The sequence below is a fragment of the Erpetoichthys calabaricus genome, chromosome 13 (genome assembly GCF_900747795.2).
Source record: "Erpetoichthys calabaricus chromosome 13, fErpCal1.3, whole genome shotgun sequence".
NCBI classification, from domain to species: Eukaryota; Metazoa; Chordata; class Cladistia; order Polypteriformes; family Polypteridae; genus Erpetoichthys; species Erpetoichthys calabaricus.
In genome coordinates, this window is record NC_041406.2 from 10,237,288 (window position 1) to 10,264,903 (window position 27,616).

General features: G+C 41.4%; 1 protein-coding gene across 2 annotated transcripts in view; it reads right to left on the reverse strand.

Moving 5' to 3' along the window:
* ddc (dopa decarboxylase) overlaps nt 1–27,616 on the reverse strand; it is a 142,531-nt gene that overhangs the window by 44,205 nt on the left and 70,710 nt on the right. For both annotated transcript variants that reach the window (XM_028817949.2, XM_051935658.1), the window contains exons 7-8: nt 8,295–8,361; nt 5,976–6,070 (exon numbers count right to left, since the gene is read on the reverse strand). In XM_028817949.2, the coding sequence (XP_028673782.2) occupies nt 5,976–6,070; nt 8,295–8,361 (162 nt within the window). The remainder of the gene's footprint in view (nt 1–5,975; nt 6,071–8,294; nt 8,362–27,616) is intronic.

Consider the following 27,616-nt stretch of genomic DNA (forward strand, 5'->3'; position numbering starts at 1 on the left):
CAATTAAAAGAATGCAAACATATCTTCCTCTTCAAAGGAGTGCGCATCAGGAGCAGATCATGTCAGAAAGTGAGAGAAAAGCAAACAAATCAATAGGGCTGTTTGGCTTTTAAGTATGTGAAGCACCGCGGCACAAAGCTGTTGAAGGCAGCAGCTCACACCCCCTCCGTCAGGAGCAGAGAAAGATAGAGAGAGAGAGAGTTTGTTTTTCAATCAAAAATCAATACGTGCCCTTCGAGCTTTTAAGTATGCGAAGCACCGTGCAGCATGTCGCTTCAGGAAGTAGCTGCACAGAAGGTAGCAACGTGAAGATAATCTTTCAGCATTTTTAGACGAGCGTCCGTATCGTTTAGGTGTGCAAACAGCCCCCCTGCTCAATCCCCCTTCGTCAGGATCAGAGAAAGTCAGCGCAAGAGAGAGAGAAAAGTAAGCCGGGTAGCTTCTCAGCCATCTGCCAATAGCGTCCCTTGTATGAAATCAACTGGGCAAACCAACTGAGGAAGCATGTACCAGAAATTAAAAGACCCATTGTCCGCAGAAATCCGCGAACCAGCAAAAAATCCGCGATATATATTTAAATATGCTTACATATAAAATCCGCGATGGAGTGAAGCCGCGAAAGGCGAAGCGCGATATAGCGAGGGATTACTGTACCACCTTTTCACAGTGGATACCACACCATGTCACCTATAGGTATTATATATTTTTAAATGTATAAACTTGGCAGGTGAAGAGGCTTATTTAGCCTTACACAGTGCGTCAGTGGTGGGGACTGAGCCTACCTACCTTGTGATTTTTTTTTTTTTTTTTTAATAACACCTTATTTTTCAGTGAACAGACCCAATGTAACTTACAACCACTCTCTCTCTGCCAGTATGTTTTAAAATTTTACAACTGGAGTACTGGCAGTTGAAACGTGTCAATACATTATACACAATGGATCAATAGTAGCAACCTACGGTTTTGGAATGTTTCTGTATAGTGCCCTTTAATAGTGAACACCACCACCATGGTAAATTACTGACATTCTGATGGATACAGTGGATTCAGAAAGTATTCAGACCCCTATACTTTTTCACATATTGCTATATTGCATTCTTGTGCTACAATCATTTAAAGTTATTTTTTTCTCCAAACCACACAACACTCAACACCTCAGGATGACAAACAGATTTTTTTTTTCAAATTTTTTAAAAATAAAAAACTGAAATATCGCATTGACACAAGTATTCAGAACCTTTGCTATGGCGCTATGGCTGAGGTGCATCAATTCTATCGCTCATCGTTGAAATGTTTCTACACCATGTTTGAATTGACCACAGGTGGACTCCAATTGATTGTAATGATTAGCAAAAGCACACACCTCTCTAAAGAAAGTCCCATCTCTATATATCAGTGTTTCCCTACCTCGGTCCTGGGGACACACTGTGGCTGCAGATTTTTGTTCCAACCTGCTTCTGTTTTTAATTGCACTCCTGGGCTAATTAAGTGATGTGTTATTTCCCAAGTTCTGTGTTTTGGGAACAATATAGAAATTAGAAAACTATCCATCCATCCATCCATTATCCAACCTGCTATATCCTAACTACAGGGTCATGGGGGTCTGCTGGAGCCAATCCTAGCCAACACAGGGTGCAAGGCAGGAAACAAACCCCGGGCAGGGCACCAGCCCACTGCAGGGTGCGCACACACACCAAAGAAAACACTAGGGACAATTGAGAATCGCCAATGCACCTAACCTACATGTCTTTGGACTGTGGGAGGAAACCGGAGTACCTGGAGGAAACTAAGCTTGGTAAAAAAAGAAATATATATATATATATATATATATATATATATATATATACAGTGCATCCGGAAAGTATTCACAGCACATCACTTTTTTCACATTTTGTTATGTTACAGCCTTATTCCAAAATGGATTAAATTCATTTTTTTCCTCAGAATTCTGCACACAACACCCCATAATGACAACGTGAAAAAAGTTTTCACTGCCTTTGCCATGAAGTTCAAAATTGAGCTCAGGTGCATCCTATTTCCCCTGATCATCCTTGAGATGTTTCTGCAGCTTCATTGGAGTCCACCTGTGGTAAATTCAGTTGAGTGGACCTGATTTGGAAAGGCACACACCTGTCTATAGAAGGTCCCACAGTTGACAGTTCATGTCAGAGCACAAACCAAGCATGAAGTCAAAGGAATTGTCTGTAGACCTCCAAGACAGGATTGTCTCGAGGCACAAATCTGGGGAAGGTTACAGAAAAATTTCTGCTGCTTTGAAGGTCCCAATGAGCACAGTGGCCTCCATCATCCGTAAGTGGAAGAAATTCGAAACCACCAGGACTCTTCCTAGAGCTGGCCGGCCATCTAAACTGAGCGATTGGGGGAGAAGGGCCTTAGTCAGGGAGGCGACCAAGAACCCAATGGTCACTCTGTCAGAGCTCCAGAGGTCCTTTGTGGAGAGAGGAGAACCTTCCAGAAGGACAACCATCTCTGCAGCAATCCACCAATCAGGCCTGTATGGTAGAGTGGCCAGACGGAAGCCACTCCTTAGTAAAAGGCACATGGCAGTCCGCCTGGAGTTTGTCAAAATTGCACCTGAAGGACTCTCAGACCATGAGAAAGAAAATTCTCTGATCTGATGAGACAAAGATTGAACTCTTTGGTGTGAATGCCAGGTGTCACGTTTGGAGGAAACCAGGCACCGCTCATCACCAGGCCAATACCATCCCTACAGTGAAGCATGGCGGTGGCAGCATCATGCTGTGGGGATGTTTTTCAGTGGCAGGAACTGGGAGACTAGTCAGGATAAAGGGAAAGATGACTGCAGCAATGTACAGAGACATCCTGGATGAAAACCTGCTCCAGAGTGCTCTTGACCTCAGACTGGGGCGACGGTTCATCTTTCAGCAGGACAACGACCCTAAGCACACAGCCAAGATATCAAAGGAGTGGCTTCAGGACAACTCTGTGAATGTCCTTGAGTGGCTCAGCCAGAGCCCAGACTTGAATCCAATTGAACATCTCTGGAGAGATCTTAAAATGGCTGTGCATCGACGCTTCCCTTCCAACCTGATGGAGCTTGAGAGGTGCTGCAAAGAGGAATGGGCGAAACTGGCCAAGGATAGGTGTGCCAAGCTTGTGGCATCATATTCAAAAAGACAAAGTATTGAGCAAAGGCTGTGAATACTTATGTACATGGGATTTCTCAGTTTTTTTATTTTTAATAAATTTGCAAAAACTTCAAGTAAACTTTTTTCACGTTGTCATTATGGGGTGTTGTGTGTAGAATTCTGAGGAAAAAAATAAATTTAGTTCATTTTGGAATAAGGCTGTAACATCACAAAATGTGGAAAAAGTGATTCGCTGTCAATACTGTCCGGATGCACTGTACATATATATATTAAAATGTATCAAGCAGTTATATGGGAATAATGTATTTTTTCTTTTTAACAATATTTTCATATTGATTTTCATTCTACTTTTCTAGGTGTTCTAATTGTTTAATTAATCCATTATTTACTAATTAGTGGGTCTGATGCTAAAGTACTTGCAGCCTTTGATTATTCCGTGTTGTTTGCCTGGGTGTCTGCTCTGCTCATTTTTATTTGTCATTAATAAGATACAATGAAGGGGAAAAACTGCACAGAGAAAGGGCAAAATATAATGAAAACAAAAGAGAGTTAAGCATTTCAGTCTATAGCAAAAGCAGAAATATTTCTAAATGTCTTATAAATGTAAAAATCATGCTGCTGTGCTTTTCTGAATGTAGAAGAAAAGAAAAATAATACCGGCTAATTAAATGAGCTCAGTGCTATCAGGTGTTGTCACTGATTAGGAATCTGGTTGGAACAAAAACCTGCAGCCACAGTGTGCCCCCCAGGACCGAGTTTGGGAAACACTGCTATATATATTAAATACAACGTCTGTCTGTCCTATTTTCACGACAGAACTACTTAACGGATTTAGATCGGGTTTTGTTCTATAATTTGCTTGAACATTCTGGTTGATTTTGCGACTTCTCTCATCATATTAGGTATCATAGTTTGCTTGTGGTACCGATTTATTTGCGCAAATCCGAGAGATATGCAGCTGGCTTGAAGGAGGGTTGGGCGGATGGGCGGTTAGTCCTCCTCACTCATGCGCCAGCCTCGGGGAGTACCTAACTTCCACTTAGCTAGCGAACGAGAGACCTACTTAACCGATTTACATCAGCTTTTTTTGTAGAATTTGCTTGAACATTCCGGTTGATTTTGTGACTTCTCTCATCATGCCAACTATCAGAGTTCGCTTGAAGGAGTGATATATATTTACGCTAATCCGAGACAGAGGTTGCGGGCCCAGGGGAGGGGGAAGCGTGACATCAGGAGTGGGGAGCCGGGCAGGGCCCTTCTCACTGTCCTGTTTCACTACTACGCGGGCAGAGCTAGTAGTTCATAAAAAAACAAGCCATGAAGTAGAAGGAACTGTCTGCAGAGCTTAGAAAGAGGGATTGTATTTTGCCCAGATCTAAGGCCACAAAAAAAAAAATCCTGCAGCATTGAAGGGTCCCAACATCATAGCTGTTTTTGTAAATCTTAAAGGAAGACATTGGGAACAACCACAGCCCCTACTAGAGCTGGTCACTAAGCCAATCTGAGAGATCATGGCAAAAGTGCCATGGTAAGAGAGGTAACAAAAAACCCAAAGGTCACTATGACTGAGCTCTAGAAAACCTATGTGGAAAAGGGAGAAAATTTCCAGAAGGACCAGCACTTCAACACTCCATCGATATGGGCTTTTTGGCAGAATGGCTAGACAGAAGTCTCTCCTCATTAAAAGATACACAGAAGCCCCACTTAGAGTTTGCAAGAAGGTACCTAAAGGACTGTCAGACTTTGATAAACAGGATTCTCAGGTCTGATGAAACCAAGATTAGCATCATGTATGGAGGGAACCAGGGAAAGCTCATTATCATTTCAGCAGTGAAGCATGGAGGTGGCAACATCATACTGTGGGATTGCTTTTAGAGTCAGGGAGTAGGAGACTAGACAGGGTTGAGGGAAAGCTACATTAAGTAAATTACAGAGATGTCCTTCATGAAAACCTGCACCACAGTACTCTGGACCTCAGATTGGGCCAAATTTTCACATTCAAACAGGACAAAGTAAAAACAATCACAGGAGTGGCTTAGGGACAGCTCTGGGAATGCCCTTGAGGTGCCTAGCAGAAAATGGTCTTGAACTCAATGAAACAGGCTTAAAAATAGCTGTCCACTGATGACCAGCCTGACGGAGACTGAGAGGATCTGCAAAGAACCACGGCAGATAAATCCACAAATCCATGTGTGCAAAGCTAGCCATGTCAGACGCAAGAAAACTCCAGACTGTAATCACTGCCATAGGTGCATCAGATAATTAACTGGGTTAAGTGCCTGAATACTTGTGTCAAAGAGATTTCAGCTGTTAATTAACTTTCGAAAATTCCAAAAGTCATGTTGTCACTTTCTGCGGTGGGTTGGCACCCTGCCCAGGATTGGTTCCTGCCTTGTGCCCTGTGTTGGCTGGGATTGGCTCCAGCAGACCCCTGTGACCCTGTGTTTGGATTCAGCGGGTTGGGAAATGGATGGATGGATGTTGTCACTTTGTTATTCTGGGGTATTGAGTATTGCTTGATGTGTGGAAAAAATAATTGTAATGATTAGAGCACAAGGCTGCAGCATAACAAAATGTGAAAAAAGTTAAGAGGTCTGAACACTTTTAAAATCCACTGTAGGTGCAAGACATGAGACAAAGCACCACCTCCTCGTTACTTTCTGCAGTGGTTCTCTTTCATGCCTTGAAGTTCTACGGAGCTCCTCCATACGAATTGCAGATCCCTGAGGTCCTGTGACATGCTCCTAGCTGTGCTGAAGTGAACTCATGAATGGCCTGCTATACACTGACTCAGATTAGCAAATCAGAGCGCTGTGACCATAATTGACCCTCACATTGTCTCACCTCAACTCCATTTAGTAGTGGTCTAAATTCAGGGCAGATAAATGAACTTCCGGCATAGGCAGCATCAATATGCATCCATATGTGTTCCGAGTTACCTTTTAAAAGAAAAAGAGAAACAAACAAACAAAGCAACCACATTAATAACCTTCAGGGTAACAGACGTCAGCCTGGGCTACAACTGACATCAAGTGTATGTCCATCACATGGTGGACACTCCACTGAAGTCATGCTTTAGTGATTTATTAAAAAGGTGAAAATTGTACTGTGCAGTTTCACTATCAGCTCCATCAAAATCATCCAAAAAGAAATTCTCAGCGTGAATTGTTAACAGATTTTAATACACAAGAGTCTGTCTCCTCTTTTGTTCATTTGCAAAGACTTCCCTGTCATATTTATTCATTAACATTTTTCAAAGCTAATCAGAATACTAAGGGAAGAACCAAGAAAACAAAAGAACTCATTAAAAGGCATAAAGTCGAGAGGAAATGTCCATAACCTGCTCTGTAGTGAAAAGCATATTAGATAATTCTTGAAAAAAGTCAAAAATACTGAGTTGCCAATTTATCGGGTACACCATGCTCATTGATACAAATTCTCCACGTCATACATGTGTGGCATAAATTGGTTCGCCCAGCATATCTAGCATCAATTAGCATTCAAATGAACACTGGAGTACGCAAATCAAGCAAATTTTGGGACTTTAAATGTGGCATGACAGATGTAGTTAGGTGTGTTAGCTCCAACGTTTACCAAATTGCTGTTGTCAGAGGCTAGTCACAAATAAATACTTCAAGGGTTTATTGAGAATGGTAATAACAGCAAAAAACTACCAGCGATAGCCAATCCTATCCAGATTCCACTTTGGCATACCTTATGTAATGTCAGCCTCATCTGTAAACAGAGTTGAAAAATAATTGTGCTGTCTTGTGATCTGGGAGTGTTGTTTCTGCTTAATATACTTATCATCAACACACAAGCATATATTTGGTAACTGAAACAAAGAAGACAAATCTTTCAAGTAGTTGTGACAACCTGAAGAGTGTAAAGGGGACCTTAAAGAACTGTAGTGATTAGAACAGGACATTGTCCCATTTTAACAGAAGTTAAACCATGTAAAGCAGTTTGTGCTAAATTGGTAGAAAAGAGCCAAATCCGCTCTTTTTCACCGTACCCAGCAGGTTCTACTGACCATTGTCATACCATAATCCATTGTTAAGAGCTAGCCCGGCCACAGACAGACACGACACCGCAATGTCCACAACACACACGTTTATTATACTATTTACAATTTTGCACTCAGTCCTTGGTCCTTCGGGCCACCTCCACCCCTGCCTTGCAAGCTCCGTCCTCTTCCACCCGACTCGGGCTCCTCGAATGGTGTCAGGCGGCCCCTTTTATACCACCCCAGATGTGCTCCAGGTGCCTGATGACGAACTTCCGGCAGCACTCCCTAGTGTGACGGAAGTGCTGCCCTTGCACCCGGAAGCACTCTGGGCGTACACCATCCCTGGTCCGTCAGCACTTCCTGGTGTAGCGGAAGCGCTGTCCTCCAGGGATCAAGGACCATCCAGGTGCCCAGGGAAGAGAAGTGCCACTCTCCCGGTCCCTCCTTCCTCCAGGCATCCCGGCACTAGCAGGGTTCCTGGCCGTCTATCACACCATATAGCAATAGTCAGTAGAACCAGCAAACAGCTCACTGAATGTGCTAAATTGTAAGCCATCCCATTGCACAGTGGTGGTGTTCATAAACTTAATAATCAAGTTAGATTTGTCAACAGGGATGCAGTCATGGGTGAAGAGAGAATACAGGAGGGGGCTCAGAACACAGCCCTGTGGTGCACCCACACTCAAAAACAAGGGAGAAGATGTGAGTTTACCTGTCCTGACATTATAGGGCCTGTTGGTTAGGGAGTAAAGTGTCCAATTGCATATGGCATATAGTATTTAGACAAAGGGTTAGATGACCATCTTGAATGGGATGATGATAGATAGATAGACAGACAGACAGACAGACAGACAGACAGACAGACAGACAGACAGACTTTATTAATCCCAAGGGTAAATTCACAAAGTGTCCAGGGAACGAGTCCACATAAAAGAAAGTGGTAGGAGTTAACAGTGAAATATAGAAAAAGGTAGAAAAATAAAGTCATACACGGAGCTGCTGGAATAGCGCCTGAGTCATAATGAATTCTGTTTAAATGATTATGTTAAATGCAGAACTATAGTTAATAAATAGCATTTTACTTTCCACTTATTTTTGAGCAATGTTATACATACATAATGTTCTACTGTGAAATATGAAGTAAAAATACTCACAGATGGGTCCAGTTTCCAGTAAGTTATCAAAGGCACATGATGGTGTTGTTCCCAGTGTCGCACAGAACTGTGAATCAGAAGTTGAAAAGAGAAGTCAATCATAAAGAGAAATCCACCAAATATTAGCAAATATATATTGTATTCAATTGTGTGTGTGTATATATATATATATATATATATATATATATATATATATATATATATATATATATATATATAAATAAATGTTCCACATTTGTGTTAAGGAAACTGGGGGGGTCGATTATTAAGGTGACACTAGGGCTATGCTCTGTTCTGTTTCCTGTCTTAGAATGGAAGAACATCCACAAGAACAGCTGATGTCACTACTGGGAAAACCAAGGTAGCCCCACCCCTTTCATCCGCATGGCCATTTAAAGAACTTGTTAACCAGAGGTCGGTGTTCAATTTGGGACTAGCCACAAACTAAGCAGGACCTCAACCCTGCAGGATAACTTTGTGGCTAAAGAAGCCTTATCCACCATTTTTCCTTTGTTTGAAATGGACAATAAATATCCCTTGAGATCCCAACTCTATTTTTAATATACAGGTGCTGGTCATAAAATTTGAATATCATGACAAAGTTGATTTATTTCAGTAATTCCATTCAAAAAGTGAAACTTGTATATTAGTTTCATTCATTACATACAGACTGATGTATTTCAAATGTTTATTTCTTTTAATGTTGATGATTATAACTGACAACTAATGAAAGTCCCAAATTCAGTATCTCGGAAAATTAGAATATCAATTAAGACCAATGCAAAAAAAGGATTTTTAGAAATGTTGGCCAACTGAAAGGTATGAACAGGAAAAGTATGAGCAGGTACAGCACTCAATATTTAGTGGGGGCTCCTTTGGCCTGGATTACTGCAGCAATGCAGCGTGGCATGGAGTCGATCAGTCTGTGGCACTGCTCAGGTGTTATGAGAGCGCATGTTGCTCTGATAGTGGCCTTCAGCTCTTCTGAATTGTTGGGTCTGGCGTATTGCATCTTCCTCTTCACAATACCCCATAGATTTTCTATGGGGTTAAGGTCAGGCGAGTTTGTTGGCCAATCAAGAACAGGGATACCATGGTCCTTAAACCAGGTACTGGTAGCTTTGGCACTGTGTGCAGGTGCCAGGTCCTGTTGGAAAATGAAATCTGCATCACCATAAAGTTCGTCAGCAGCAGGAAGTATGAAGTGCTCTAAAACATTCCGGTAGACGGCTGCGTTGAACTTGGACCTCAGAAAACACAATGGACCAACACCAGCAGATGACATGGCACCCCAAACCATCACTGACTGTGGAAACTTTACACTGGACCTCAAGCAACATGGATTCTGTGCCTCTCCTCTCTTCCTCCAGACTCTGGGACCTTGATTTCCAAAGGAAATGCAAAATTTACTTTCATAAGAGAACATAACTTTGGACCACTCAGCAGCAGTCCAAAGGCGAGACGCTTCTGACGCTGTCTCTTGTTCAAGAGTGGCTTGACACAAGGAATGCGACAGCTGAAACCCATGTCTTGCATACGTCTGTGTGTGGTGGTTCTTGAAGCACTGACTCCTGCTGTAGTCCACTCTTTGTGAATCTCCCCCACATTTTTCAATGGGTTTTGTTTCACAATCCTCTCCAGGGTGCGGTTATCCATATTGCTTGTCCACTTTTTTCTACCACATCTTGTCCTTCCCTTCGCCTCTCTATTAATGTGCTTGGACACAGAGCTCTGTGAACAGCCAGCCTCTTTAGCAATGGCCTTTTGTGTCTTGCCCTCCTTGTGCAAGGTGTCAATGGTCGTCTTTTGGACAACTGTCAAGTCAGCAGTCTTCCCCATGATTGTGTGGCCTACAGAACTCGACTGAGAGACCATTTAAAGGCTTTTGAGTTAATTAGCTGATTAGAGTGTGGCACCAGGTGTCTTCAATACTGAACCTTTTCACAATATTCGAGTTTTCCGAGATACTGAATTTGGGACTTTCATTAGTTGTCAGTTATAATCATCAACATTAAAAGAAATAAACATTTGAAATACATCAGTCTGTGTGTAATGAATGAATCGAATATACAAGTTTCACTTTTTGAATGGAATTACTGAAATAAATCAACTTTGTCATGATATTCTAATTTTATCACCAGCACCTGTAAATATATATAAATTCATACACTATATAAACTCTCTATACATACATATATATCTCAATAATCAAGTGTTTGCCACGTCCAGATTTCCTCTATTTTTGCCTATTCATAAAACTTAAAACATTTCTGATATCAAAATTAATTTATGATATAAAAGACAACCTGAGTAAACACAATACAGTTTTGAAACTAGACCCTGAGGTACTTAAACTTCTCCACTTGAGGCAGTAACTCGCCTCCCATTCGGAGAGGACAGACCATGGCCTCAGATTTGGAGGTGATGAACCTCATCCCTGTCGCTTCACACTCTATCAGAAACCACCCCAGCTCGTGCGGGAATTCACGAGTCAATGAAGCCAACGGGACCAGACCATCAGTAAAAAGCAGTGACGCAATTCTAAGGTCACTGATGTTTTTCTGAGTATGCAGACACAGCTCTCACTGTGATTATATAGGGAACAAAACAGCTCTTATTAGGGGCCCTGGAATCCCAAACCTTTCCAGTCCACACAGAATCCCTTGAGGAACACAGTTATATTCCTTTCTCCAAGTCCACAAAATACATGTTGACAGATTGGGTGTACTGTGATGCTCCTTTCTGAATCCTCATTAGGGTAAAGAGCTGGTTCACCATTCTATGGCCTGGACAGAATCCACATTGCTCCTCCTGGATCTGGGGGTCCTAAACTGGGTAGAGTCTCCTTTCTAGTATCCTGGCATAAGCTTTTCCAGGGAGGCTGAGTGTCTGTCTGATCCCCCAAAAGCTGGAGCACACCCTCAAGTCCCACTTTTTAAAAATGGGGACCACCCCAGTCTGCAGCTCCAGAGGCATAGCTCCCATTGGCCACGCAACACTAAAAAGGTGTGTCAGCCATGACAGCCCAACAATGTCCAGAGACTTCAGCATTTCTGGGTGGATCTCATCCACCCTTGTGGCTTTGCCATTTTGGAGTTTCTTGACTATCTCAGAGACCACCCGCAGGGAAATGGGCATTTATCCCCCATCAGTTTACGGTTCTAGTCCGCTAAGGCCTCTGCCTTCTAATGCTGCCCAGGTCACAATGCTCCTGGCCCTTATTTCTCCTGCAAGTGATATGTCCACAGGAGAGCATTCCCAAATTGCAATTTGGAGCTGTGTCTGGCCAGGTCCCACATTCTTGTAGAACTGTGGTTTGCAATAACCATAAACAAAAGTCAAACAACAATAGGAAAAGTATAAACACTAAAAAAAAGCCTGAAAAAGACAGGAATTGATCTAATTCAGCAATGTTTTACTCATTGACAACTGTATATAGCATGTATATAGCAAGAGTAAGCAGCTCCAGTGACCTAATAATAATTATTGCAGTGATGCCTTTAATAATAATGACTTACAATATTATACAATTGGTCACATTTCATTTGTTTTACATTTGCTTTGGTACATTTCTTTTGAAACATGCTGCCAGTACAGTAATCCCTCGCTACTTCGCGGTTCACTTTTCGCGGATTCACGACTTCGCGGGTTTTTAAATACAAGTGATTGCCCGCCTATCGCGGAAGTTACGTTCCAGACCCATCAGCAACAGGAGAAAATCCACGATATAGAATATCTGGGAGTGCAGCTGGATGATAAATTAGACTGGACTGCCAATACTGATGCGCTGTGCAAGAAAGGACAAAGCCGGTTATACTTCCTTAGAAGGCTGGCTTCCTTCAACATCTGCAATAAGATGCTGCAGATGTTCTATCAAACAGTTGTGGCGAGCGCCCTCTTCTACGCAGTGGTGTGCTGGGGAGGCAGCAGTAAGAGGAAAGACGCCTCACGCCTGGACAAACTGGTGAGGAAGGCAGGCTCTATTGTTGGCATGGAGCTGGACAGTTTAACATCTGTGGCAGAGCGAAGGGCGCTCAGCAGGCTCCTATCAATTATGGAGAATCCACTGCATCCACTAAATAATGTCATCTCCAGACAGAAGAGCAGCTTCAGCGACAGACTGCTGTCACTGTCCTGCTCCACAGACAGATTGAGGAGATCGTTCCTCCCCCAAACTATGCGACTCTTTAATTCCACCAGGGGGGGTAAACGTTAATATTTAACATTATACATAGTTATTGTCTGTTTTTTTCACCTGTATTATTATCATTCTTTAATTTAATATTATTTATTGTATCAGTATGCTGCTGCTGAAGAATGTGAATTTCCCATCGGGATTAATAAAGTATCTATCTATCTATCTATCTATCTATCTATCTATCTATCTATCTATCTATCTATCTAGAAAGACCATATAAATAAACATTTTTATAGTTTAAGCCTTAAAATACCCATCCCACATGCTTTAAACACATGTAAACTTAAAAAACACACTTTGTTAACACATATGATATGTGGATGTCAGGCTAAGGATATGAGTAACATCTCACTATTATAAAACATTTTAACTTCACGCAAGACAAGACAGTGAGACAGGAAAATTGGTGCTGTACAGGCTTTTAAATTATTGACACGCAGAGCAACAAGCAGCACAAAGCCAGCACAAAGTCCACTTCTCCTTAGCGTTCATTCAGCTCCTCAACCCCTTGACAATGCGAAGTGGCAGGAGTGTACTGCGCCTCCGGGGAGGGGGGTTTGAGCGAAGGTGCGTTCAGCACTCACACACCCCCACTCCTCCTCCTCCTTCCGAACGCGCAGAGCGACAAGCAGGCATTTTGGCAGAAGCAGCACAAAGTCCATTTCTGCTCAGCGTGAGTTCAACTGCCCCCTTCACAAAGCAAGTGCAGACACATTGACGTCTGATCGCTGCGTGCAGTGTTGGTCTGCGGTGTTTAAGAATGTAGAAAGTGTTTAAGAGCATAGGAAGTGTTTATAAGAGTGTGGGAAAGGTTAACAAGAGAGAGAGAAAGGTTTATAAGAGTGTGGGAAGGGTTTATAAAGCCTTAAAATATGTATAAATAATAAAATAAATATTGGTCGCTACTTCGCGGATTTTCACCTATCGCGGGGGGGCTCTGGAACGTAACCCCCGCGATAGGTGAGGGATGACTGTAATAGGATTTGAACCCACAACCTCAGGGTTTGAAGTCCTAGGTCTAAAGCCTTAACCACTACAACACCCACATTGTGTACAAATACTGAAGACAGAAGAACACTTGTGTAGTTACACAGTAATTCTGCTAAACCTGATTAACTGACAGAACTATAACTGACGCCCACTGTCTTCTGGAAATCAACACTGCTAGTGTGTATATATGATGTTAAAATTGAACCTAACATTAGAATACTCTAGACGAAAATAGGCCATTCAGTCCAACAAAGCTCGCTAGTCCTATCCACTTATTTCTTCCAAAAAACATCACGTCGTGTTTTGAAAGTCCCTAAAGTCTTGCTGTCTACCACACTACTTGGTAGCTTATTCGAAGTGTCTTTATTGTTCTTTGTGTAAAGAAAAACATCCTAATGTTTGTGCGAAATTTACCCTTAACAAGTTTCCAACGGTGTCCCCATCTTCTTGATGAACTCATTTTAAAATAACAGTCTTGATCCACTGCACTAATTCCCTTCATAATTGTAAACACTTCAATCAGGTCACCTTCTTAATCTTCTTTTGCTTAAACTGTAAAGGCTCAGCTCTTTTAATCTTTCCTCATAATTCAACCCCTGTAGCCTTGGAATCAGCCTAGTCGCTCTTCTCTGGACCTTTTCTAGTGCTGCTATGATATTTTTGTAGTCTGGAGACCAAAACTGCACACAGGACTCCAGATGAGACCTCACCAGTGTGTTATAAAAGTTGAGCAGAACCTCCTTGGACTTGTACTGTTTGCCTTCTTAATGGCTTCTGAACATTGTCGGGAAGTCGATAGCTTAGAGTCCACTATGACTCCTAAATTCTTCTCATAAGGTGTACTCTCGATTTCCCGACCGCCCATAGTGTATTCAAACCTAACATTTTTACTTCCTATGTGTAATTCTTTACATTTACTGACATTAAATTTCATCTGCCACAAATCTGCCCAAGCCTGTCTGCTATTCAAGTCCTTCTGTAATGATATAACGGATTCCAAATTATCTGCTAATCCACCTATCTTGGTATCATCTGCAAACTTAACCAGCTTGTTACTTATAATCCTATCTAAATCATTTCTATATATTAAAAATAGCAGCGGCCCTAGCACTGCCCCCTGTGGAACACCACTCTTAACATCGGCCAGTTCTGATGAGGCTCCTCACACCATCACCCTCTGCTTCCTGTGTCTGAGCCAATTCTGCACCCATCTAAAAACATCACCCTGAATTTACACTTCTTTTAATTTGATGCCCAACCTCTCAAGTGGTACCTCATCAAATGCTTTCTGAACATTTAGATCAATAATCTCATCTGCTCCACTCTGGTCGTATCCTTTTGTTGCCTTCTCATAGAATTCCAGCATGTTAGTAAAACACGACCTCACTCTTCTGACCCCGTGCTGACTGTTCCTAATAACTCCTGTCCTTGCCAGGTGTTGCTCAATCTTATCCTTAATAATTCCTTCCATTAATTTTCCTGTGATGCATGTTAAGCTTACAATGAACCTTGAAATGTTTTTTTTTTTTTTTATTAGGGGATGTGAGGTACTAGGCAACACGGTTGAACAGCAATCCTTGCCTGGTTCATGTCCACATGGAGTTTTTCTGTTCTCCACATACACACCTAGGATTTCCCAGAGTATTCCATTTTTTCTCAGTTTGAATGACTAGCAACCATAAGTTCACCTACCATGAATGAGGAGAAAATGATTTGGGTTTCCTACAGTGCTCAAATTAGATTAAATAGTGTGGCAGATGATCAGGGATCTTGTTCCACCGGGATGCCTGGAAGAAGGATGGACCGGGAGAGTGGCACTATCTTTCCCTGGGCTCAAGAGAGCTGCCCCCATGGGTGAGTGGAACGACTTAACTAGCCCGTTTGGGCTGTAATGCAGCCACAGCCATTAAGCTAATTACCACCTGAAGCACTTCCGTGTGGGCTATAAGAGGAGCCTGCAGCCACCACTCATGGAGCCGGAGTCGGGTGGAAGAGGACAGAGCTGCGAGGAGTGGAGTGGAGGTGGCAGAAGAAGAGTAGAGAAAAGGACTGGGTTTGTGCACGATATTGAGTATGGTGTATAATACACAGTGCGTGTTTTTGTACATCGGAAGTCCGTGTCTGTTTGTGCCGAGGCTGATCTCTTACAACAGATATAATAATAGATGGATGCATAGATGTTAATATTTAAGCACGCCAAATATCTTGATAAAAATTTACTTCAGTTACTCACAGTGTAGCAACAAGTATCAGTACATGGCTGCTCAAGGTACATTATAAATTTAAAAGATTCCCAAAATCACTTAACACTAGAATTATCAGAGCCTACGAAAAATCTCGTAAATCCGTCCCACCTTAAATCGCGTCTTAAAGCTGTTTGCACATCTCCGCCAGAGTCTTTTGTCATCTAAATGTGCTGATAAACACAAGCTACTAGCAGCCAGCTATTCCATCCCCCCACCGACTTAGAATGAACTCCTAGCTCAAGCCTTGCCTTGATTTGATTACCTGGGATTGAAGTGGAGTTTTACAGTGGAAATAATTCGAGTGTTATTTGGAATACACGCATTTCATGTGTGTTCCGTTTCTACAGTATAGTAGGCTGTGCAAACACATTTTTAAAACAGAAACGTTTTTCATATTCTAATAGTAAATGACAAAATGTAGGCATAAACTATATAACGTATGAAGCCTGAAGTCCATATATCAAAGAAACACTTTCACAAAAGGTACAAATAAGAGAACACGTGCGCTTTTCTTCAAAAATATAACTGCACAAAAAAAAAAAACCGCGTTAGCATGCCACATTGACACTCTTACTACAACCGCCGCGGTGGCGTAATGGTATCAGCTCCTGACTGGGGATCAGAGGGTGGCGAGTTCGATCCCGCACGGCTCCACTTCGAGAAGTAACCTGCTCTTATTCTTACAATTTTAGAATAACAACATAAATTTCATTTCAGTCTGTAACAGCCGGTGTAACTTATGATACTGGTAAAGGTTAGCTTTTTTTTTTTTTTTTTTTTTTTTTTAATTCACTTTTCATTCTCGCAGTCGATGCATACTAACGCCCCCACCCCCCCCAAAAGGGTTCTGACACATAAACGCTGGCGAAGCTGCCTTCTTCGTATCTCACATAAAATTTTCACACCTGATCTGACGCTGTTCGTTTTCAAATAATATTGCATTAGTGCGATGAAGTTTTCACATATATTGTCTCTTTCAGGTGTGTAATAGAAACCACAGCATAGAGAGAAGTGAGTACATTGCTTCTTACAGGAAAAGGTGATGAAAAAAGTGCATTGGTACGAGAATGCAGTCACGAGTATACTGCAGTCTTTATGTGAAAACAGCATAAATAATGTGAAATCATTCTCTCCTCTGCATGTCCTGGAGTACAAAAGAAACAGCATACAGCAACATGTGGGGACTGGCAGGGACACTCAATAACACTGAATAAAAAGAAAATCAAGTGACGGTGAGATACGAAGGAAGGCAGCTTCGCCAGCGTTTATGTGTCAGAACCCTTTTTGGGGGGGGGCGTTAGTATGCATCGACTGCGAGAATGAAAAGTGAATTAAAAAAAAAAAAAAAAAAAAAAGCTAAACTTTACCAGTATGATAAGTTACACCGGCTGTTACAGACTGAAATGAAATTTATGTTGTTATTCTAAAATTGTAAGAATAAGAGCAGCTCATTTCTCAAAGTGGAGCCATGTGGGATCAAACTCGCCACCCTCTGATTCCCAGTCAGGCGCTGATACCATTACGCCACCGCGGCAGTTGTAGTAAGAGTGTCAATGTGGCATGCTAACGCGGCTTTTTTTTTTGTGCAGTTATATTTTTGAAGAAAAGCGCACGTGTTCTCTTATTTGTACCTTTTGTGAAAGTGTTTCTTTGATATATGGACTTCAGGCTTCATACGTTATATAGTTTATGCCTACATTTTGTCATTTACTATTAGAATATGAAAAACGTTTCTGTTTTAAAAATGTGTTTGCACAGCCTACTATACTGTAGAAACGGAACACACATGAAATGCATGTATTCCAAATAACACTCGAATTATTTCCACTGTAAAACTCCACTTCAATCCCAAATAATCAAATCAAGGCAAGGCTTGAGCTAGGAGTTCATTCTAAGTCGGTGGGGGGATGGAATAGCTGGCTGCTAGTAGCTTTTGTTCATCATCACATTTAGATGACAAAAGACTCTGGCAGAGAGGTGCAAACGGCTTTAAGACGCGATTTAAGGTGGGACGGATTTACGAGTTTTTTCGTAGGCTCTGGTAATTCTAGTGTTAATCCATTTCTGGGTCATGAGGAACCGAACCCAAAAGTATTGGGCACAAGACAAGAGCCTACCCTGGAAGCACACTCATAACGGTGCTAATTTAGAATCAACAGTTAGGCCTCTGTGCCCCCAATATGCCAAGTCTGTCAGGAGGCCACACATAATTACAACAGGCTGGCACGTTTCATGTTAGAAAACAATTCAGGGTGTAAGACATTCTGTGCATTTGGTTCTATGAGACATTTGTAAGTTCACGGATTAACTAAATAGAAAGGCAACAGCAGTGTCACTTCCCAGATATTTCAGGTTTCCTCTGGCACTGTAAAGGAGCCCACAGGATATAAGGAGCGCTCCACTGTGACCACTTTCTATGACAAAGGCAACAGAAACGAAAGCCTGCGAGCAACAGGCCTTAGAGAGGGAAACTCGATTACAGGCCATATTACAGTAATCTAATTCAATTTGTAGAATATTGGAAACATTACAAGGCAAACAGCCCCAAGACAAATATCCTGAGTTAAATGGTTAACATACATTCAGAATACAACAGTTACAGATCAATTTTCAAGTCTGGATAGGGCAGGCAACAGGAGACTTGGAGGATGGGTGGGATGTGTAATTGAGAGTTATGACTGGAGTGTTAGCAAAGGGGGTGGGGGGGGAGGAGAAGAAGATACTCAGTTGTGTCAATAGATGAACCTGTGAAGACCAGTTTATCTTGTAAGGATTGTGACCACACATCAGTAGAGTCAAACTAACCTGTCACAGAGAGGTCTAAACCCAGCTGACCTTCCTATTTAATAGGTGAGGAATCTAGGGCTTTGTAACGAGCAGATCAAAAAATAATGTTACTATGAATGTCTGGCTTCCTCAAGCGGTCATTCCTGTTGCATCTTTTCTGACACCTCCTGCTTAAATACCAAAAAGTCAAAAGGATCGCAATGCCCTGATTTTCATGGTCGGTACATGTATTGAAAGTCAACATCAAGCAAGCTTTTGCACGTCTGCCCAACAGGAGACTTTTGGCCTCCCTAACGTCATTGGTGGCAGCACCGAACACTCCATCTGCTTTCCTAACATGGTCCCCAAAGCTGGCTGTGCTTGGGCATTAGAGTGAGTAAGATGTATGGACCCAAGCTATCACCTCACTGCACAAGTGACAATAGGTTATTACAACACACAACCATAACTTTCGCCCATGTTAGCACCACGTTCCCATACAACAAAAGAACGCTCTTAACAGATGCTCAGGTCATACAGACTGCTTCATTTGTGCATAAAATACAACAGGTTTTGCAGTCAAACCAACAATGATATCAAAAAGGATGGAAAAAAAAATTACATTTACAATCTAAATCTCAACGCAGTACTGTGCACACACAATTGTACTATAAATTGAATAAGGAACAAGTCCTCTTTTCGCAGCCACGCCTGTAGCTGTCTGCATCGGTTCTGTTTTGGAGTGTAATACAGTACAAGCAGATGATGTTATTTACCAGCTGTCACAGTAAATACTTCCAAGGTGCTTTATGTGTTCATTATAATGTTAATTTTTCCATGATTGGTTACATAGAGATTCAGTAGTGGGGCTAGCCCTAAAAATGTTGTGATTTTCTATTGTGCGAGTCATCTAAAAACAAGGGGCCTCATATATAAATGGTGTGTATGCATAAAAATATTGTGTACACCTGTTTCCATGCTCAGTTTGAGATGTATAAAAACTAAACTTGGACTAAAGACACGCACATTTTCACAGCAGCCTCACACCATGCGTATGCACTTTTCTGCTCAATTTTGCAAATTGGCCGCCCCCAGTGCTACTGTTTCTGTGTGGTTTCTATTTTATAGATTCACATCCATGACGCAGACTTCATCAAATTCACCAAAATTAATTGCTTACAAATTTAAGGCACTTGATTGTAAACATTCTGTAACATAATGGTGCACGGAAAGGCCCATCTATTCCAAATACTATTGCTGCATTAGTGTTGTTACTCTCAGTGCACCAAAGAGAGTATTTTAACCTGTTTATTGTATTTATGTGTGTTATCAACACTGCACAGGTTGTGTTGAGAGTGCAGAGGATTACAACTTACAACAGAGGATACAGCTTCCAGCCCTGGAGGACATTTATAGCACACGCTGCCTCAGGAAAGCCACCAGCGTCTGTATAGATTCCACTCAGCAATGACACAGTCTATTTGAACTTCTCCCATCCAGCAAATGCTTTAGTGCCTTTCCTACATGGACCTCGAGGCTCAGAAACAGTTTCATCCCAAGAGCTATAAACGCACTCAATTAGTCCATCAAGTGCTCCCGGTAGAACTATTTGTACTTAAAATTACATTTACCTTACTGTACTGTAAACTTGCACGGCAACTGTAATATTGCACTTTATGAATCATTTGCACTATATTTACATTTATATTGTACTTGTGCTTTCATATTGAATATTTTTCATTTTTGTTATTGTATTATTATTATCATCATTTTAAAGGAAAATAAGTTCACGGAGGAGTTGCGTATTGAATCTCATTGTGCCATAGAAGGAACTCAATTCAGTTCAACAAAAGAGAGTGTAAAGAAAATTATGACTGGCTTCTAAGTCGATTTAGATTTCGAAGGGCTATCCTCTTGTAGCTGTGGGCTGTTAGAATATTAGGATGTATACTAGATATAATTTTTATGATGAAATGCATTAAAGTATGTTTACTACATTTTAAAGATAAATTCTTAGCTTAATTTAAATAATGTATACTGTTAATAACTAAACATGTCGGGGCACAGGAGTAGCGATGAGCTGGTGTTCCGTCCAAGGATTGTTCCTGGTTGCTGGGACTGGTGTGACCCTGGATGGATGAAATAATTAAACATGTATAATGAAGATTTTTCAATGTTCTTTAAAAGTTATGAAGAATTGCCGTTTTAAGCTTACAGCTTACAAAAGCTTATTGTGTTGCAATTGGTTACATGGAGAAAGTAGACAGGAGGACAGGAATTGGGTGGTTGGTACTTTTGACAGACACAGTACTGGTGTGAATGAATTATTCCATCCAGGGTCGTGCGCATCACAGAAAGCATCTTGTGGGTGATAGGAACAATCCCTGGATGGTGCGCCAAGTAATCATTACCACTGCGCCACTGTGCCCCCACATGTTTAATACATGCTTTAATGCATTTCTTCATGAAAATGCTAAGTATACATCTTAGTATTCTAAAATGTTCAGAGAGCTGTAATATCATGAATGTAATGGGATTCTCTGTGGTGATCACTGCCTGTGTGTTCCTGTCAGCGTAAGAGAAGCCCATTTAAGAAGCATGTAGCGATTAAAGACTGGGTCAGGGAAAATAGAATTCGAAGCATTTAAACATGCTACTTTATTTATGATGGGATTTGAGAAACTCTAGTAAATTAAACATTGGTTTTTAAGATGAAGTTTACAACATTCTACTTTAATGACAAAATAAACTATGAGATTAAAGTCGACATTTCGACTTTAATCTCGACACGAGACCTTTTTTCTCTTCATTGTGTCTCTATTTGGTTTCTCTTCTCTATGGCTCTAATACACTTCCGTAGGACACTCAGACATTTGCCTTTTCACAATTACTTTGACATCTGACCACTTCTTTTTTAACATGTGCTTTTACTATTGTCTTTTAACAAAACACTGAATGAAAAGGGCTATTTACATTGATTTGCATATTTCAATATGAAAAATTCTGGGAGGAGTCAGGGTGGGGCTGTAGGCACCTGCAAGGCATTAAAATTTACGTTGGTTGGGATTTGTAAAGGGCAAGTGCATGGAACTTTGCTTACGCACAGTTTTATGCATCAGATTTTTTTTGTTCGTGCGCACGTCTCTGTTTTTGTCCATACACCATGTTTTAGTGTGAATTCTATGTACAGTGTTATACGTGAGGCCCAAGATCTTTTACAGGTACAACAGACAGCTGCTAATTTGTTTAAAATGTACATCTCCTGAATGGGGAGAAAAATCTGGAGTAACTTGAGCTGGGGGAGGGGGGATTGGGAGACAAAAAAAAAACACACACAGAATGGACATGGGGGACAACAGAGATACAAGACCAGGCTCCTGAAAGTAACCACTATGCTGCCATAGTGTCTTTGTTTAAGAAAAAGAAATTTTCTCTTTTGGTATCACCACCAGTTAGTCATTTTCATAAATGTGGGGGTTCAGGTAGAACTGATTCCCCTTCATCTGGAAAGGGAATACGAGATTATCAGTCACCGGAATAGCAAGTGGACATTTTTTCTTCTACAATGCAATATAATACAACTTATATTTGTACAGCACTCTTCGCCGAGTGCAGTCATGGAGTGCTGTGAACAACTCTCAGTTAAAATACAAGTACAGATTATACTAATTGCGAACTACAGAACTGTTACACACAAATGCAGATTTACTGAAACACAAAGAACAAGGTAGAACTGATTAAAGACAAATGGAAACCAACAATCTTTTTTTTTCCACTCACTGTATTTAAATAGTGGTTTGGGAGTGGAGAGAACAGCTCTGGCAGAGTCTCCATGGGCTGTGGCTTTCTTTAGCCTTCCTAATTTCTCATGGTGGGAGAGATTGGCATCTTATTAGTAGAAGTGCCCCAAACTCTTAAGTCGGTTTGTCTGATCCCGAGAGGCCATTGAGAAGCATATGCCGAGGCAGCACATTTTAACATGACTTTGTAAAGCTTATTATAACTCTGTAATGCTTGTGCAAAAGCAGACAACAGATTACTCTCTGACCACTGTGTAAATCATATCTAATCTCCCAATGGTAATGGGTCACAAAAGCAGGACAAGTCCGACTAATAAAGATTAATTTCTTTATGGTAGCATTACTCACAGCAATAGGCAGGGGTTGCACCAATAGTCTTTTGGTTCACAGTCCAACACCTCAGGCTGCCTGCTTTACAGACAGCTTTACATAGTAAACACTATTCCAGCGTTCTTCAAAACATGAAGCTATAATATAATTGAATCTGATTTGAATATTGAACCCTTAGAAATGTGGCTAAACTGCCGGCCTAATAAATACATTCTATTTTTATACAGTGTCTTTTCATAGTGAACCCCACTCCAGGGTGCTCTAAAGTATGGAGCTATATTAAAACTGGTTATGTGACACACTCAGTGAGTCAGAATCGAGGACCTCAACTGCAAATCTTCCAGTCCACAGTCCAATGAGCTTAACTAATAAAAAAAATTAACATAAAAGGTTGTATGGTGTCTTTCTATAATAAACAGCATCCCATGGCATTTTCTTGAACTATAGTACAATTGTTTCCAAAGTTCTATTGTTGAAGCACAAGCAGGCATTCTGGAGCAGGTACTGAATTGTAATCCGTTGCCTTAACACAGAAGTTACAAATGCTTTAAATCAGATGCACCACTCGGCAGAATGACTTTGGCTCAGGCCATATTGTGAATTTTTTCTGAGATGTCATTAATTCTTACGAAGTGACATGCCCTTCAATGATACTATTTTGTCAGTTGACACTTCAACCTTATATGTTTTCTTAAGGTTTGTGAATCAGCAGATAACTGATGGAACAGCTCAGCGTTTGACATATCAGCAAATTAGTAGCAGGTGATGATGTTCCACCTGTCCCAGTCAATAAGAAGCCACAAGATCTGATTAGACTACTGATTTGGCATAAATGGGGAACATTAAAGCCAGAGTTATAAAGGAGATATCTAGAATTGGGTTTCTCGATACTTATTGATCCTTATATAGCAGGAGGGTTTAGGGAATGTTTCCCCCTTGATGAAACATGCACACATGTAAAAGCTGGGGTGGTGATGCCGATTCATGAGACAATTGTACATAAATACTGGGATTATTATTGTGTAGCACTGTTGATTGCTTAGGCGTCCAACTCTTGTACCCAATGACAGCAACCTGTGACCCACTGATGGCAGCCCAGTCGAAACAAAATGGCTGAAAAACACTTACGTAGACCACATTAGCTGGGACGAAGAGTGCTGGTGGGTTTGAAGGGCATAAGTACTAGAATTTAATTATCACAGAATTACCTGGGAGATCCAGCTTTGATATAAGCGCTGCATGCTTCTCAGAAAATCTAAATCCCTATGTCACCTTCACACACTCAAAGCAATATAATCACTGACTGCCCCCACCCAACTCCCGTAGCAGATCATATACATTTATTGGCCATTTTTGTTACATCTAACTTTTTTATACCTGTATCGGGACTCCCTTTTGCCTCTAGAACAGTTTTTTTGTGGATTTAATAAGATGATGGAAATATTTCTTATAGACTCCGGTTACATCAACACCATTCAATTGTAGTTTCTACAAATTCTTCAAATGTGAACCTGAACACCAGCAAAACCAAGGAGCTGGTGGTGGATTTCAGGAGGACCAGGCCCCTCACAAACCCCGTGATCATCAGAGATGACTGTGTGCAGAGGGTGCAGACCTATAAATACCTGGGAGTGCAGCTGGATGATAAATTAGACTGGACTGCCAATACTGATGCTCTGTGCAAGAGAGGACAGAGCTGACAATACTTCCTTAGAAGGCTGGCGTCCTTCAACATCTGCAATAAGATGCTGCAGATGTTCTATCAGACGGTTGTGGCGAGCGCCCTCTTCTATGTGGTGGTGTGCTAGGGAGGCAGCATAAAGAAGAGGGACGCCTCACGCCTGGACAAACTGGTGAGGAAGGCAGGCTCTATTGTTGGCATGGAGCTGGACAGTTTGACATCTGTGGCAGAGCGACGGGCGCTGAGCGGACTCCTGTCAATTATGGAGAATCCACTGCATCCACTGAACAGGATCATCTCCAGACAGAAGAGCAGCTTCAGCGACAGACTGCTGTCACCGTCCTGCTCCACTGACAGACTGAGGAGATCGTTCCTCTACCACACTATGCGACTCTTCATTTCCACCGGGTGGGTAAACGTTAACATTATACAAAGTTACTGTCTGTTATACCTGCATTGTTATCAATCTTTAATATTTAATATTGTTCTTTATCAGTATGCTGCTGCTGGAGTATGTGAATTTCCCCTTGGGATTAATAAAGTATCTATCTGTCTATCTATCTATCTCTCATTGTACCTCATCCCGAAGGTGGTCCACTGAACTGAGATGAGAGGACTGTGCAGTTCATTGGAGTAAGCTGAAGTCACAATCATATTTGAGAATGTAGCTTGAGAAGATATGTGCTTTGAGACATTGTGGAGCATTAGCTACTTAAAGGGTATGACCATGGTCAGCAACAATGCTTATGTATGCTGCAGCATTCAAATGACACTTGGCTGGTATTATGTGGCCTCATATGTGCCAAGAGAACATCCACATAACATCTCACTCCTGTCACCAGCTAGTACCATTGACATAAAGCAAGATGGAATCATCGACTTAAGCTGTTTAAGCCAAATTTTGACCATACCATCTTTATGTTGCAGTGGAAATCAAAATTTGTCAGTTGTCAAGTTCTGGTACTCATGTGCCCATTATAGCCTCAGCTATAGGAGTGGAACACTGTGTGCTCTTCTACTGCTGTAGTTTATCAATGTCCAGCACACTGTGTGTTCAAAGATGTTCTTCTGCACACCATTTTTGTAAAGAGTAATCTAGCTATTCTCCTCTTACCTCACACATGTACTCATAGAATTGCCACTCGGTGGATGCTTTTTGTCTGTCACCTGATTCTTTGTCAATTCTAGTTACTAATATATGAAATCTAAGGGAGCAGACAGCACCAATAAAATCAAGTTCAAAGGCACTTCGATCTCATCATCTTGGCCTTTCTAAAGTTTAGTTAAACAATGACCAAGCTTATTGGTCTCGTCCGAATACTATACAGAATGACTTGCAACTACAAGATTGGCTGTTTGGAGAGGTGGGTGATTTCCATTAACAAGCAGATGATGTAATAAAGTGGGCACTGGGTGAATGTTTTGCAGACTCAGTAGCTTTAAAGGCTCACTACATGATATCTATAGTCCTTATCATGCATGAGGATATCCTTAAAGGGAATTTCTCAAAGGCAAGCATTCACAGTATACTCACAGAACCTCCATAAAGACTGCTGAGGCATGATTGTTTGTTTTCTGTTGTCCTTATCCAAGCTAAAACTGAACATTAAAGCATGCAAGCAAACAAAGCAAGGTGATAAAAGCTTAACCACCAATCCAAATACCCATAAGCCATTGAAAAACACAAAAGCGTGGCTCCTTATGAATCCACTTCTGTAAACAAGTACACAAGCACTTGCACACATGGCAAGGTATGCCTCCAAGCAGAAAACTGACAGGACAAAGGACAGCTGGTGGAAACATAGGGACTTCTTTATGAAAGGGAATAAAGAAATAATGATCTGTGTGGAGGATTTCCCCACTGACGTGAAAGTGACTACTGGTTAAAGATAACAGCAGCTTTGGAAAGCAGTCAGTCAGACCTGCTCAAAAGGAAAAGGATTATGAAGACTTTTTATTTAATCTAAAAATAAGCACATTACACACAAAGCACATCTGACAAATTCTGTGACTTTTGTCTCATCTAGCCACTTTGGATTCATTGATCACAAAATGAAAGACTAGTCAACAATAACGATACATCCATCTCAGAGAAGCAAGTGTGATAGAAGTGCAGTGGTATCAAACAGAAATTCATAGATATATATGTTACGGCCAAAACCCGAAGTTCAGCCAGTTCCCGAATTGACCGGCCATTTTGCATTTTGGCCGCGAGGTGTGGCCAAAGTCCGAAGTACTAGAAATGACCAGCATATATGCTACTTTGGCCAGCCATTTCGCGAAGTGGCGAGAACTCCCTGTTCAAAATCCGATGTGCTGATGTAAGACTGTCCGCTCAAGGTGCGAAGATGTTTAAAAATTTTCAGATGCAGATTCAGAAGTGAGTTTTCCATTCTGCACGAGAAACTGCTCAAGGCGGCTCTTGTTCAGCAAAGCGGACGCCAATTGAGACGGCCTTCCCTTCACCCAAACACTAACCTTAAGGTCAATTAAATAGGTCCCTGATGTTAAGTCACTATTTTATTGCTAAAATGATAACAGAAATGTGAAATCTACTTATATACCTGATCTTAATTATTGTGAAACAACCAAGTGGCGTCCGCTTTCTGAACATGAGTCGCCAAGGCCACACTCAACGCAATTGCACTACTAAGCGCGCAACAAATCGCTGCTCATGCCTTTTTCCTTCCGACTTTGGCCGATCGCCCCATGCCATTTCGCAAACTGGCTGGCCAAATCCCGAAATCGAGGAAAAGATCGGACATTGGCCGGTCAATTTACAGCGACATTGGCCATTTCCCAATTTAGCCGGACATTTCCCGCTTTGGCCGTAACATATATACTGTACATAGAGATTATATACTATACCAATTACATACTATACCTAATTTTCTGTTCACTCGTTTTCTCATCCATTACCCAGTTCTGGACTGTGAGACGTGGGTGTCTATCCAAGCAGCACCAGGCGCAAGGTGAAAACACAAAAGACCAATCCATTGCAGGCATACCCACATCCATCTACACTCATCCTGGCCCAGTTTAGAGCTGACAAACAACTTTTCATATCTACCTTTTTGAGGATGTAGGATAAAAACCAAAGTATTCACAGAGATGCAGGGCTGATTTAGCAGGAACCAATTACCTTAACCTGCCCGTCTTTGGGGTAAACCAGAGCACCTGGAGGAAAACCCATGTAGATAGTAGACACAGAGAGAATGTGCAAATTCTGTACTTGTAATGACCATGTGTAGGATTCAGACTGAAGGCAAGGAAGCAAAACCCACTCTCGCCATCATGCCATCCTTATTCTA